Below are 15,178 nucleotides of genomic sequence, written 5' to 3'. Positions count from 1 at the left end.
TAGCATTTAATTAGAGCTTCAACAATCTCAAGTTGAAGATGGTGTCGTTGATGCTCTGTTCCTCATTAATGATGACGGCTTGTTCAGAGGCACCGGTGAAAGCACTCAAAGGATTGTGAGAACACTTTTGCAACATGTCGCTGTTGACCTTGATGACGTCCTCGAAGTTGATGGTATCCTTTTTCAACTCGTACTCAACATTGACGTCATCGGTAGCGTTCAAGCCAGCCTTCTTACGCAATCTCTGGATACGGTTGATCAACTCTCTGGCCAAACCCTCGCTCTGCAAGTCAGCATACGAGTTGGTGTCCAAGATGATCAAAACATCCTTGTCAGATCTGGACTCATGACCAGAAGAAGACAGGGTATCAGGCAAGCCTCTCTGGACCTGCAAGTCCTCAGACACCAAGTCAATGCCATCAACGGTGAGTTTACCAGTCTCAGCAAACTTCTTCACATCCTCGGAAGAGACGTTTGGCAAGGCAGCCTTGACCTTCTTGGCGTCTTTCTTTAACTTCTTACCGAGAACAGGCCAGTCAGCAACAGCCTTGTACTCAACACCATATGCAGCTTCGTCATCAGTGATGACGAGGTTTCTGACGTTCAACTCTTCAAGAATGTATCCCTTCAAGGACTCGATGTCCTTCAAGTAGGAGGCGTCGGAATGCAAAATCACCAACTCCTTCAATGGAGTCTTCAAGGAGATCATCTTCTTCTCTCTGATGTTTCTACCCAAGTCAATGACCTTCTGCATTCTCGACACAGCAAGCTCAATCTCGGAATCGAACAACTCCTCTCTCACTTGTGGGTAGCCCAAGAAGTGGACGGAGCCAGAGTCCTTGATGTTAGGGTTGACCGAGAATCCGTCCAAGTCCTTGGTGGAGAAGAAAGGCTTCAATCTTTGGTAGATACCATCAGCCAAGAATGGGGTGAATGGAGCCATGAGTCTGGACAAGATGAACAAAGCCTCGGCCAAGGTGTTAAGGGCCTTCTTGGTGTCATCCAAACCCTCACCGGTGTAACCCTTGATACGACGACGGTTGAATCTGATGTACCAGTTAGTCAAGTTGTCAATCAAGGCCAACAACTTAGGAACAACTGTGTATAATCTGTAGCTGCGCATCTCTTCGTGGACGAACTTGACCAACGATTGGATAGAAGCCAACAACCATCTGTCCATGACGTTGGTGGAGGTCAAGGATGAGTCGTAGACAAAGTCCTCGCCATTCTCCTTCTTGAAAACCTCAGCAGAGTCCTTCAAGAACTTGAAAGAGTTGTACCATGGCAACAAGACGGAAGAGACAACCTCTCTGACACCCTCCTCCTTGAACTTCAAGGTCTCAGCTCTCAAGACTGGAGAGTTGATCAAGTACAATCTCAAAGCATCAGCACCATACTTCTCCAACACAATGCCTGGGTCTGGGTAGTTCTTCAAACGCTTAGACATCTTCTTACCATCACTGGCAAGAACGATACCAGAGACAATGACGTTCTGGTATGGAGCGGTGTTGAACAAATGGGTACCCAAGACAGTAAGAGTGTAGAACCAACCTCTTGTCTGGTCCAAACCCTCAGAAATGAAGTTAGCTGGGAAGGCGTCATGGAAAGACTCCTTCTTCTCGAATGGGTAGTGCTTGGAAGCATAAGGCATAGATCCAGACTCGAACCAACAGTCGAACACCTCCTCGATTCTCTTCAAGTTACCCTTACCCTGCTTGGATGGGATGGTAACGTTGTCAATGCTCTCTCTGTGGATGTCAGTAATGTCATCACGGCCAGACAAGGTCTTCAATTCCTCAATGGAACCAACACAGACAACTTCCTCAAAGTCATCACTGACCCACAATGGGATTGGGGTACCCCAGTATCTGTTTCTAGAAATGTTCCAGTCTCTGGCATTGGAAATCCAGTTGGAGAATCTCTTCTCCTTAATGTTAGAAGGAACCCAGTTGGTCTTCTCAACATTCAGCAACATTTGTGGAATGACATCAGTGACACGAACAAACCAGGCAGGCACCGTTCTGTACAACAAAGGAGTGTCAGATCTCCAACAGAATGGGTACGAGTGATTGATTTGAGTGGAAAGCAAAAGTCTACCGTTTTCAGTCAACTTCTTGATGATCAACTTGTCAGCGTCCTTGACGTAGATACCAGCGAAGTCGCTGACGGCCTCAGTGAACTTACCGTTGTCGTCAACAGGGTTAGGTGGAACTCTCTTCTCGTTGATGATGCCAGCCTCGGTGGCAGCGGCAAAATCGGCCTCACCAAAAGCTGGAGACTGGTGGACAATACCGGTACCTGAGTCGTCAGTAACGTAGTCAGCCAAAATGACCTTGAATCCGTGGTCCTGGAAAGTCTCGTAGAAGTAGTCAAAGATTGGCTTGTACTTGAGACCAGCCAACTCCTTACCCTTGATCTTCTCCACAACCTTGTACTTGGCAGCAGCAGGCTTCTTGTACAAAGTCTTGATCAACTGCTCCAACAAGATGTAGTGTCTCTGCTTCTCCTCGTCAAAAATCTTGACATATTCAAGCTCAGGGTGAACGGCAAGAGCGATATTGGATGGCAAGGTCCATGGAGTGGTGGTCCAGGCGACCAACCAGGTGTTCTCGTCATCAACCAATGGGAAACCGATGGTGACGGCAGGGTCGTTGACATCCTTATAGTTCTGCTGTGCCTCAAAGTTAGACAATGGGGTAGTACAGCCAGTAGAGTAAGGCATGACTCTCAAACCTCTGTAGACAGCGTCCTTCTGGAACAACTCCTTGAAAGCCCACCACACGGACTCCATGAACTCCGGGTACAAGGTCTTGTAGTCATTGTCCATGTCGATCCAACGACCCAAACGACGGATAGTCTGTCTCCACTCATCAGCGTATCTCATGACGATAGAACGACACTCAGCATTGTACTTGTCAATGCCCATGTTCATGACATCGTCTTTACCAGTGATACCGAGCTTTTTGTCGATTTCGTGCTCAACAGGCAAGCCGTGGGTGTCCCAGCCAAAACGTCTCTCGACGTGGTGACCGTTCATTGTAGCATAACGAGGAATGATATCCTTAACCGTGGAGGCCAAGATGTGACCATAATGGGGAGTACCGGTTGCAAATGGAGGACCATCGAAGAAAGCAAAAGGCGGGAGATCTTTGGTCAAATCGAGCGTTCTTTGGAAAGCGTCGATTTTATCCCATTGCTCAATAACCTTCTCCTCCTCCTTGGAGAAGTTGAAAAAAGTGTTTTCCTCAGCCATGGGTGTGGTTGATTTACAGTGGGTTTAGGAAATAATACTCACAAAATTTTTCAAGATGCACGGATGTGACACTATCTGTCCTGGATTTGCAACCAACGTTTGGAACCTTTCTTGAAAGTTTCAAATTATAACAAGCAAATTGGTCAGATAATGAATGCTGAATATAAATGAGTCATCTTGTGTATTCGGATCCCTGACGATTGTGCGTTTGACACCACTCATGTACGGCTGACAAAGATGACTCAGATCATGCGCCACCGGTAGATTCCCGTATATTTTTGTAGATTTGAGCATTTTCAGTAGACTCGTTTCAAAATCAAATAAACGCTTTCTGAAGGCTCTCCCATGTACAATTTCACTCTAATCTACGTCATGTTGACCCTAATCATATAGTTCGCGTTGCAGCTAAAAAGAGATATCAGAATGCTGCACTTCTCCAATGCCCTCCCATCTACAACTCTTCACCAACGAGCTCCGACGATGCTTTAATGGTTCAGTTCCCGATCGAGTGTTGATAGCTCTCTCTGGGGGTGTTGATTCAATGTGCTTGACATATCTCCTCACACAATACAGCCAGAAGCATCATCCCAATATGGATATACACGCCTTGACCATAGATCATGGGTATAGAGAGGAGTCTTCAGAGGAGGCAAAGTTGGTCGGTCAAAAAGTCCGTCAATGGGGCGTAAAGCATCATATTGAAAAGCTTAGCTATGACCGTCCGTTGAGTACCATCACCAACTTTGAGGAAGTTGCAAGGAACCTCAGATACAGAGCATTACAAGAGTTCTGCTTCAAGATAGACACAAGCGCTCTTCTCGTAGCGCATACATTGGATGATCAAATTGAAACCTTCTTACAAAGGCTACAGATGAATTCAACCATATACGGGCTCAATGGTCTCAAACTGCGATCGCCAATTCCCGTTAAACCGGCAGGTCCGAGGAACTCGATTTCACCCATTGAGCTTCTACGACCTCTTTTAATTCTCGAAAAGAAACAAATTACGAGCTACTGCAGGGATAATCAGATAGAATGGTTCGAAGACTCCACAAATGCAGACCCCACAGTAACAAAGCGCAACTGGCTTAGGTTCATGATATCTGAAAACGTCCCTAAGATGGGTTTGTCAAGCCACGCCATTTCTCGTGGCGAAGTTCTCAAGAGTATACACGAGGTAGATCAAGTAAGGAGGTCATTTGAAAAGTGCATGGCCAAACTTGACGAATACGTGAAAAAGTACGGGCTCTTTCGATTTGACGAGAGCAAGGCTATCATCAATTTCACCATTGAGTCTCTGTTTTGGTACAAGCTAAATGACTCTGTTTCCGCAAGATGGCTCTATGACATTATGTACTCATTATCCTCTTCAGAGAACTTCCATTGGTCATATGCGAAGATTGAGCGTCAAGCGATTCCTCGAATCGATCGATTCATTGAAGATGATAGGCAGAAGAAAATTACATTGACATATCTCAATGTGAAAATTGACATTCGTAAAGAGCCTAATGGCATGATCAAGTTTGGTCTTCTGAGGCAACCAGCTGAACGAGAGAGAAGACAATCTACGCTTCACCTCAGATTAATGGAGACTTTCCTGGAATGGGTGCTGGTCAACAACATTTGGTGGCTTCGCCTTAAAGATGATTTAGAAAGGGAAGTAAGGATACAGCTCTACAATCCTGCTATGAAAAAAGATGTGGAGAGAGTATTTCCTGGGTGCGGGAAGCTAAGCACTGAAATACCTATTGTATTGGACGCTTCAAGTGGAGAGGTAATTGCCATTCCCACTATGGATTTGACCGTTCCAAAAATAAAGGCAGAGTGGAGTATCAAAAAATATTGAAAACGTTATAATTAATTACATGGGAAATCGGTATCACTTCATCGTAGTATAGTAAGAGGCAGCACTAAATGTGCGCGAGGTGGACTAGCGAAGTTGAATTTCCTGCACCGAAACAAACGACCTCTGAACATACATCTTTAGACCAATACAACAAACAACTTTATCCTAAACACCGCCAGTCCATGTCGTTCATCAACTTGCACGATAGGAGCCAGCTGGCGGCACAGACTCCCAAATTCACTGGGGCCCAGACCGGTACCCCAAGAAACAGAAACAAAACGAAGAATGTCAACCTACTGACACAACTCTTCAAGCTAGCCCATCAGAGAGTTAGTCTCGATGTGGATATTGCGCATCAGAAAATAAATGGTTTCACAGAGCTTACTTTAATTCCCACCAGCAACCAGCTCCGAGCCATCAAGCTTGATGCTAGAGAATTGACAGTCAAAGAAGTGTATGTCAACGGCACAAAGTTGGTTAATTTCATCCACAAGGACATGTTGTACATCAATGACCCCGAGAAATTCGACAATTGCACAGATTCAAGGTCCGTAAACATATGGGATTTATACTCCGAGAAATTCGACATCCATCAGCACCATCTACTAAGGAAGAAGCTCAACTACATATTCGGAGAGTTCGAAGAAGATCAGTTTGACCCTAGTGATCTCGTGGATCTTGGCAATACTGAAGAACTCCTCATAAGTTTGCCCAACAATTTCAAGTTTCAAGCGGCTGATGCAAATGGAGGCCACACCCCAGCTTCGCTGATACCGACGGGCTTGACGCCACTACTGCGAAACAAGAACACACACGGGGATGCTTACGCACCCATTCAAATCGGTATCGAATATGAGCTTCGAAATCCTAATAATGGTGTTAACTTTGCATGTCTCGGCGAAGACAAGAAGCTCTGGCATGCCTACACAGTAAATTCTGAGTTCAACGTCTCTACGTCTTCCTGGGTTCCATGCATTGATAATTTGTGGGAGAAGGGGACTTGGTCGTTTGAACTTACTGTCCCAAGATCAACAAGAGATATTGATAACTTTGCCACTGATAATGAAAACGACAAGGATAGCATGGATGTGGATGAAAGCTCTACAACAAAGGAGAAGGAAACTTCGGAAAAAGTCGAGAGCGACGAGGAGGAGGACGAGTCAGAACACTTTGATCTATTCGTATGCACGGGTGATTCGGCAAACACAAAAGAAACTCCACATCCGACTGATGATTCTAAGAAGATCGTTTCATGGTCTATCTTCAACCCAATAAGTGCTCATCATGTTGGATGGGCAGTTGGTCCATTTGAGAGTACTGAGCTAGCTAACCTATCGAACACTGTTCAGCAAGGTGCCGAGGATGAAGAAGAAATCGAAAAGGAAGAACTTGGCTCCGTCGTTACCCTTTACTATTTGCCAGGTCAAGAAGATTTGGCTAGAAATACTTGCATTTTTGTTCACGAAGCTATGAACTTCTTCTCGTCTGAATTTGGCTCTTACCCTTTCAGCACGTACGGTATCATATTCGTGAAAGGTCCGTCTTATCCATACAATAACTTCGCGGGGCTCACTGTCCTAAGCGATAGACTACTTTATCCGCAAAATGTTATCGAGCCCATGTTCACACTTACAGAAAATATCCTTGAGTGCATTGCAGGACAATGGTCTGGGATCAATATCGTTCCACAGACTTTCAATGATCTTTGGTGCACCATAGGTATCGCTCGATTCATGTCCTTCCATTTTCTCAAAGACCTTATGGGTAATAATGAGTTCAGATACAACATTAAGCAAAAGATGGAAAAAATCGCTGACACTGATGTCTCTAAACAACCTATCTCGTTGCCATATGTTCGATTCCCACTTTCAGAGTCAGATTTGTCTTTTGTACGCCTCAAAGCATCTGTCATTCTACTCATATTAGACAGGCGTATGACGAAAACTGATAAACTGTTTGGTCTTGCTCGTGTCTTACCGAAGATATTTTTACAGGCTATGTCGGGAGATCTTCAAAACGGGTCGCTATCAACACAGCATTTCCAAAGTGTGTGTGAAAAAGTCAATCGCAATAGGCTTGATAAGTTCTTTAAGCAATGGGTCTTTGGAGTTGGCACTCCCGTCTTCAATATAACTCAGCGTTTCAACAAAAAGCGGTCCTTGATTGAAGTTGTTATTCGTCAGACACAAGTGCAACAACATCGTTCAATCAGACCAAACACCGACACCTTCATGGAGGAATCAATGATGTATCTTCACGATCAAGAGTTACCACCCTCACTGAATACTTTCACAGGTCCCATGACCATCAGAGTTCACGAAGCCGATGGTACGCCGTATGAACACATTGTTGACATCAAGGACTCTCTTGTCAAATTTGATGTTCAGTATAATACTAAAGCGAGACGACTGAGGAAGAATAAGGAAGAGAACGTTGAGGCAAACCCTGTTTTTTCAAAGTTGGGCGATATTCTCCGTAAAGAGAGAGATATAAAGGAGTGGGGCTTTGAAGAGTGGCCCAAGCGAGATGAGGATCTCGTGGATCCATATGAATGGATTCGTGTGGACACTGACTGTGAATGGATTGCCAAGTTTAATGTACGTCAGCCAGACTACATGTTCTGTTCGCAATTACAACAAGACAGAGACGTGGAGGCCCAGTGTGATGCGGCGAGATACTTTGGTGAGCAGGAAAAGCCCAACAAGATCATTTGCACTTCTTTAACAAGAACACTCATGGACCGCAGATATCATTATGGTGTTCGGATTGCTGCAGCGCAAGCACTCGCAAACCTTTCAAGAAAGCAGAACTCTTACTTTGGCATGCTGTACTTACTTAAAGCTTTCAGGAGGCTTTTCTGCTTCGAAAACAGTTTCATACCAACGGGTAATTCATTTGAAGTGTTTGGAAAGTACTTTCTTCAGAAGGCTTTGCCCCTGATTTTAGCTCAAATTAGGGACGATGATGGTAACACACTTCCAGATATCAAGGAGATTTTGCTCAATTTTGTGAAGTATAACGACAATTCCAACAACGAGTTTCAAGACGGCTACTACATGCGCGACTTATTGAGTGCTCTCACGGATGCGGTCATTCCAATTAACGAAAAACGAAAACTCATTGATTTCCATCTTGAAAAGGAAGAGAAGTTGGGCTATAAGTCAAACGATGAGGAGTTCGTCAATGAGGTAATTGAAGAGATTGATAGGTTGCGGAAGATCGAAGAGTGGGTTCCATCCTACCATAATATGGTGTATGCCAGTTGCATACGACAGAAGACAAAGATGGCCCGCAACAATCTTTGTGAGTATTCGTTTGAGGATTTGATCAAATTCACGACTCCTAATAATGCCGAAGAGATTAGGCTCGCTGCATTTGAGGGCCTTCTACTTCTTGGAGGACTCAAGGTCTGGGAAATCCTCAGGTATTTCCTTTATTCCCTTTGCTTGGATAATACAACGAGGCATTTCAGAATCAAGATGGTTGAAGCTCTTCAAAGAACGATATGTGAAGCTGCAGTGCACGGTATCCCCTCCGTCATAGATGATCCGGAGTTTGACTCTTTGAACAAATTGTTCAATGCGAATAAGAGTTATCTGAATCCGAATAACATGATTGTGGTTGAAGAGTCTCAAAATACGGAGGTGAGCTCAAGGAGAGATGCTTTGGCACGAGCCTCGATTGAGGGTACGGTGATTCTACTTAGACGGGATTATGGTATAGGCAAAGGTCTCAAGAAAGCGCTTTGGAAGTTGATTCATTCTTCATTGTTAGGGTTAAGAGAGAGGCGTGTTCTTTTTGGTTTGTGTGAAATCCTTTACTTTGAGAAGGATGCTTACTCGATTGACATACCTGTCCCCTTCGTTCCACTTGAAGAGTTGAAAAAGAAGATTGTTGCAAGAAATCTCGGTGAGGGTTCGGTGGTCATCAAACGTGAGGGAAGATTCACAATTCAGCTCTCTACCAAGATCCTGTTAACTGATACCAAAAAAGAGAAACCCGAAAGGACCCGCCCCTCGCTTGAAAGACATAACCGCAGATCAACTACTTCATTTGACCAAGAAGTTCCCGCCGCAGAGCCTAAGCTCAAACTCAAACTCGGCCGGCTGGAGAGCAAGGTTGAACCTAGTGTTACTGAAGCGGAACCAGCGAAGATTGTGACGAGAGACGCTAAAAACAACATGAATATCAAAATGAGGTTCTCTCGCAGAAGTCTCACGGAAATAACGACTTCGAGAAGAAGGAGGAAGAATGTGTTACTCAGCGATACCTTTGTCACTATCAAGTTTTTCCGTCCAGACAATCTTGACATGTTCAGGTCGCCCGGTGGTTTTAAGAAAGCGGTGGAGAATCTTGTCACAGATGCTTCGCCAACTAAGAAGGATGAAACCACTACTGGCTCTGATCAAACATCGAATGAGCAGGGCTCTGTGGCTACAGAAGAGGGCAAAGATGTCAGGAGGTATGTGAAGATCCAGTCCGGTAGGGTCACCTTATCGGAGACCCCATTTGACGAGTCTCGCACTGGCAACTCTAACGGGATGAATAACAATGGGGAACAAGAAGCGAGCAACAATGGTCATGACGCAAATGGCCAGAATACCAAGGAAAGCGACTCAGGCCAGGCAGTGAAGCGAGAAAGCCCTTCGCCTAAAATTCAGACGCACAGTGATCTGGTGGTCCCCGCCGGTCCTTCAGGTGTGGCATCAAGAGAAGGACTGACTGAGCCAAGAGAACTATTTTCAAAAACTGCCAGTCCCGTCGATGGTGAACATCAAGGACCAAAGAGAAAGAAGGCCAAAATCTACATTCACGACGGAAGCAAGAGTCACAGTCGCACCGGCTCCTCAGCATCCAATTCTGCCGAGCCTGAGGTCAAACAGGAGGCCAGCGAAAAGGTCGATGAAAATCAAAACAAAGAGGACAAACAGGAAGAAGCGCCAAAGCCCAAACCAAAACTCTCCCTCAAGTTGACGCTTAAATAAAAACAGTCGCATCCAAGGAATGCGCCATGGACCATTCAAACTGTGTAATGGTGTTGCATCCGCACTCGCACCTCAGTAGCTGCCGTTATCGTAGAAACTCAACCAGCCACATTCCTTCCGCATCACATCCGTAATGTCGTTCAACAACCCCTTGGGCTTCAATGTGTCCAAGGCTATTCCGACAACATCAACGACAAATACCAATACCACCTCCACAGTAACTTCACAAACCGCCTCCCCCGCCCCATCTAAGCATGAATCAGAGCCTGAAAGACCCAACCTCAAGGATGTTCAAGAGGTCAAACGACCCCCTAGTTCATCAAGTTCGTCTCCAAAAGTGCTTCAGCCTGCAATGGCTACGGGAATAAGTGACGTGACCCCTACGACCGTCAGTGTCACGGAAGGAACGAACGGATCGAGAGAAAAGACCGATTTGATTGGACTATTCGATAAGTTCGACGTTAACAAGGCGAACGGGAAAAAGAATACGGAAGACAACGAAGAGGCTGAGATTGACTCTTTGGAGGAGAAGATGAGGCAGTTCAAGCCAAAGGCCAGGCAAGACTCGAATATGTCTACCTTGGACGACAAGGTTGAGGAGAAAGAGCATTTAAGCACTCACCTTGAGAGTGATCAGAAAACGGATGAAGTGACACATGTTGACGGGGATAACCAGGAGGCTGAGGGAAATGCACCCCAGAAGCCGGTTCAAGAGACTCCTGTGGAAACACTGGATGAAGATCCTAAGTCGACAGAGCACAAATCTGCTGAACCTACTCTACTTGATAAAGATCAAACTGATCTGGAATTGCAAAACACAGGAGTCCCTGCTAATGAGGAGTCCCTGGAGCAAAATTCTGCTGCATTACAACCTGACGTCGGAAACGAAGATACATTGGAGGCACCACCCCTTGCTCAAACCGAAAGCGAAGGAGCCGGGGACGTGGATGTGTTACTGGGCACGCAGCTGGAAACCGTTGAAGACTTTCAGCTCAAGGAGGATGAGCTTTCATCGGAGCCTCCGACTTCTGCACCTGCTCGTCCCAGAAATAAGCGTAACAATTCAATCCAGAGAGCCTACAACACGATCAACCCCCAAGAACAATATCAGAAATCGCATAACCCTTTCGACTTCCAAACATTCTTATCCCATATAAGAAAGAAGCCAGCCGATCCGATTGTGCGTTACATTAGGTCCTTTTTGGTTTCATTCACGAGACAGGCTCCAAGCATGAGCACCGCACAAAGAATTAAGGCTGTGAGGCAGTTTAAACAGTTTATCAAAGGGAAGTTCGAGGAATACGAGCCTTTTGCCTCAATGGATAACAAAGATCTTGAAAACTCCAACGAAGGTATCGAGAAACTCATCATGAACCGCTTATACGAATACTGTTTCTCACCAGAAGTATTTAAGAAGTATGGAAACCAAACCCAGGAATCATTCTTGCAGGACTTGAGAGAAGACTTGAAATTTGCAAGCTGCCTAGACAAGTTCAGCTGGGTACTGGGAAATCATCTCGATATCGATCTTAACGAAATTGCCCAGCGAAAGAAAGAGACTTCGAGTGACAGTCTCAATTACTTGGACCATGCTATCAAAGAACTCAACAAGATGAACAGCTACAGAGCACCTCGGGACAAGATCATTTGCATCCTCAACTCGTGTAAAATAATTTTCAGTTTGCTTCGTGTCAGCAAACAAGAGACAAATGCTGATGCGTTTATCCCACTTCTCATACTTGTGATCATCCGCGCCAAAACACCTAATATCATAAGCAATGTTCACTATATCGAGAGATTCAGAGGAGAGGAATGGTTAATGCATGGAGAGACGAGTTACTATCTTTCGTCTCTCCAAGGAGCTCTATCATTTATTCAAAACATCACTAAGGACGATCTTACTGTTTCAAGCGAGGAATTTGACGCCAACATTGAGGCATGGGAGGCTGATGTCAAGCAAAGGCCACCCGAATTGGTAATTCCTGAGCCTCAAGCCTCCGATACTAATGCTGCACCGGTAATACGACAAAACTTGTCACCCTCGAGTGTTTTGATGGCTAGCGCCGAAACGGTTAAAAACTCAATAACTAATTATTTATCGTCACCACCACCGCCAGAGTCGAATGAACAGACACAAGGAAACGAGAGGGAAACAGCGCCCGCTCCAGGCCCATCAGAGGAGGATATTGACGCTGCTTTTCAACAACTCTCGGAGATGTTCCCATCTCTTGACAAGATAATTTTGAGAGACCTTGTTGTTATGAACGATGCAAACGTCGAGAAGACTCTTGATGTCTGTTTACAGCTTGTTAATGAGAGCTAAAGGCTACGTTGACAGTTTGATTTGCCCTTGTGGTGGTATATAACGCTTGCATGACAAATATTCAATTTATCGACTTCTATTCCTTTAGTTGTATAACTTGTAGAGCATGTAGTAGGTAAAAAGATTGCCCCAGTTCTATTGCACATTTACATATGCTTGTCGGACCAAAAGAGTCACAAATTATGGCCAAAAGAGTCATATCTTTGTATGCAGTCCCATTTTCTATTTGTTCTTTATAGCTATTAGGTGCGCACATTTCAGCTGAAATGCCCGGCTAGCTCAATGGCTAGAGCGTGAGACTTTTAATCTCAAGGTTGCGGGTTCGACCCCCGCGTCGGGCTTAGTTTATCTTTTTTTATATTAAACCAATTCAGGGAATAGTACAAAGTGTATTTCGATGTGAAAGCGCTTGGAAATATTTTTGCTTGACCAATGTGGAAAGTCTAGCCCTCAATGCACCAGTCAAATCAATTAATTACCAATTTCCGTCGCACTAGAAATCCGTCTACTCAATCAAGCGGACGCTATTTCCGTTAAAAGCCATTAAAAACTTTGATCTCTCAATAAGGCATGAAGATACGCTTTGTGGTGGGAAGATAGCCCTTGCACGGAAACCCTCTGCAAAGTCGCACCCTTTTAGGCAAACGGATCCAGAGGCTTATGGTTGCAAAATGTATAAATTCGATACTGTTTCTCTACAATTAGTCGATATCAGAAAACAATAAAAAGAAGATGCCTTTCAAATACACTCCAGCTGCCAAGGGTAAAGAGGTCAAGCCTCCTCAGATCCCATCTCCAGGTAACAACTCTTTCTTGGGTGACATCTTCACCTCCGAAGCTCCTTCTGATAAGCAGATATCATGCGGTTTCTACAAACAGGAGGCAGGTAAGCCATTGGAATACTACTACGATTATGACGAGATGAAGATCATTTTGGAAGTTGAGGGCGAGTACACAATTGCCGATGAGACCGGAAACAAGGTGTCTGTTGCTCCTGGTGACGTTTTCTACTTCCCCAAGGGTACCACCATCACATTCCAGACCACTGGTTACGGATATGCTTTCTTCTGTGGTTTGAGACCTAATGGCACTGCTTAAATAGTACTTGCTTAAAATAATACAAAATCAAATGTATTTCTGATCACTGTAGTGTCTTTTTGCAGCCAGTGGAAGTTTCTCGAACCTGCATCTGTAAGCTTCCTCACGAACCACTGCTGGAACGTACTACACCAAGATGCCAATTGATTACTCAAAGTGGGATAAAATCGAGCTTTCTGACGACTCGGATGTGGAGGTCCACCCAAATGTTGATAAACGCTCTTTCATAAAGTGGAAGCAGCGTGACATCCACGAGAAGCGCCAACAGAGAAACATCGAGATCAAGTCGATCTTGGTCCAGTTGACCATGTACGCAAAGTTGAACGCTAGGCTTGACTTTTTGATGGAGGAGCTCCAGCCTTTAGATCTTCTTGATGAGAGCAAGGTTAAGAGTGCAATCGATGCTGAGTACGACCCTACAGAAAGGTTCAATTACGAGAAGATCAAGAGCGAGAAGGATGATCTCCGTAAAGGTTTGCGTGATTTGGAGTTTTCCAAGGAGGAGGTGGAATCCATGCCTCCTTACAACGAAATGGTCGAGGATCTCTTCACTCAAGTGAAGGAAGATCATCCTGAGGTCACCGAGGATGGTCAGAAGTTGACCCAACACCTTAAAGAACACAGAGCCAAAATCGACGACATCTTGCTGAAGCAAACTATCAAACTCGACTCTTTGCTTCAGGAGAAAGCAAACCTCATCAGCAGTGATGACTATCACACAGGTTTTGACAGTTCGTTCATCAACAAGAATAAGGAGGATGCGGAGGCAAAGGCAAAGGCTGCTCCGTCAACGGCACTGACTACTGAAACATCAATTGAGACTCTCAACAGCCCCACCCTGCAACTGGCCAAAACTGAAACTACCAGCTCCCAAGAACAGGACGAATATGATCAACTTCATGTTCTCCCTGAAACCGCTGCCTTCGCCCAGATTCCTTACCATCAACAAGATAAAGGCAGAGACTTCTTGCTTCAAAACCCCAAGATCTGTAATGAGAACCAGAAGGATGCCCTTATAATGACTGCTTTTGATCATCAGCTTGAGGGAAAGGAAAATTTGACAAAGCAAGTGGTGTATCAATCTCTCATCTTGCAGTACATTGGCCAGTTGGCAGGCGGAGGTCAAGATTTGGCCCGCGTTCGTCAAAGCGTTCAATTGTTCTTCTCCAACCTCATGAACAAGTCTACTCCCGTTGCTGCAGCTTTCAATGACGATGTTGACAGAACCGTGAAGCACATTCAGACAAGATGCAAGATCATACAAGAGGAACGCCAAGGTCAAGGTGAGGATCAAGAGGAAGGAAGCGAGGTGATCCAACTCAGATCTCTTGATGACAGTACACAGTTGACCGTCCATACTCCGGAAGAAGGATCGCAAGAACATGAAATTTTCACCACGAAGCTTTCGAAAGAAATGCAAGAAGCCATCAAGACTGGTGAGCTTGACGAGGTGAACAAGGTCTTTGCTGCCATGAAAGTTGAGGATGCTGAGAATGCGTTGGAGATAATCAACGAATGTAATGTCATTGGCTTGAGTGGCTACTTGGAGAACGAGCAGGAGTTTGAGGATTTAAAAGCTCGTCAGGAACATAATACCGATCAGCAAGACATCCCTACCAGTACTGCTGATTCGGTCGATTAGCTTTCAGGTTAATAATGCAATGTGGTCATGA

General features: G+C 44.9%; 5 protein-coding genes and 1 non-coding gene across 6 annotated transcripts; 5 read left to right on the top strand and 1 right to left on the bottom strand.

The window, feature by feature from the left end:
• Positions 1-10: 10 nt before the first annotated feature.
• ILS1 (isoleucine--tRNA ligase) lies at positions 11-3,253 on the bottom strand (the record flags this gene model as incomplete). Its single annotated transcript, XM_024856675.1, has 1 exon — positions 11-3,253. The coding sequence occupies one exon, from the start codon at positions 3,251-3,253 to the stop codon at positions 11-13; it is 3,243 nt and encodes a 1,080-aa protein (XP_024716274.1).
• A 592-nt stretch (positions 3,254-3,845) lies between these two features.
• C7M61_001260 (tRNA(Ile)-lysidine synthetase) lies at positions 3,846-10,084 on the top strand (the record flags this gene model as incomplete). The annotated part of the gene is made up of 2 exons (XM_024856674.1): positions 3,846-4,961; positions 5,279-10,084. The coding sequence occupies 2 exons, from the start codon at positions 3,846-3,848 to the stop codon at positions 10,082-10,084; spliced, it is 5,922 nt and encodes a 1,973-aa protein (XP_024716273.1).
• Positions 10,085-10,217: 133 nt separating this feature from the next.
• C7M61_001259 (guanine nucleotide exchange factor) lies at positions 10,218-12,407 on the top strand (the record flags this gene model as incomplete). Its single annotated transcript, XM_024856673.1, has 1 exon — positions 10,218-12,407. One exon carries the CDS (start codon positions 10,218-10,220, stop codon positions 12,405-12,407), a length of 2,190 nt encoding a protein of 729 aa, XP_024716272.1.
• Positions 12,408-12,675: 268 nt separating this feature from the next.
• C7M61_001258 lies at positions 12,676-12,748 on the top strand. Its single transcript has one exon. It is a non-coding gene; the product is annotated as a tRNA-Lys (tRNA).
• A 391-nt stretch (positions 12,749-13,139) lies between these two features.
• On the top strand, positions 13,140-13,505 carry C7M61_001257 (uncharacterized protein; the record flags this gene model as incomplete). The annotated part of the gene is made up of 1 exon (XM_024856672.1): positions 13,140-13,505. One exon carries the CDS (start codon positions 13,140-13,142, stop codon positions 13,503-13,505), a length of 366 nt encoding a protein of 121 aa, XP_024716271.1.
• A 136-nt stretch (positions 13,506-13,641) lies between these two features.
• On the top strand, positions 13,642-15,147 carry CDC37 (Cdc37p; the record flags this gene model as incomplete). Its single annotated transcript, XM_024856671.1, has 1 exon — positions 13,642-15,147. One exon carries the CDS (start codon positions 13,642-13,644, stop codon positions 15,145-15,147), a length of 1,506 nt encoding a protein of 501 aa, XP_024716270.1.
• Positions 15,148-15,178: the final 31 nt, after the last annotated feature.

Source organism: Candidozyma pseudohaemuli (assembly GCF_003013735.1).
Source record: "Candidozyma pseudohaemuli strain B12108 chromosome Unknown scaffold00001, whole genome shotgun sequence".
NCBI lineage: Eukaryota > Fungi > Ascomycota > Pichiomycetes > Serinales > Metschnikowiaceae > Candidozyma > Candidozyma pseudohaemuli.
Note: the sequence above shows the minus strand (reverse complement) of the source record. Positions and strands in the feature narration are given on the sequence as shown.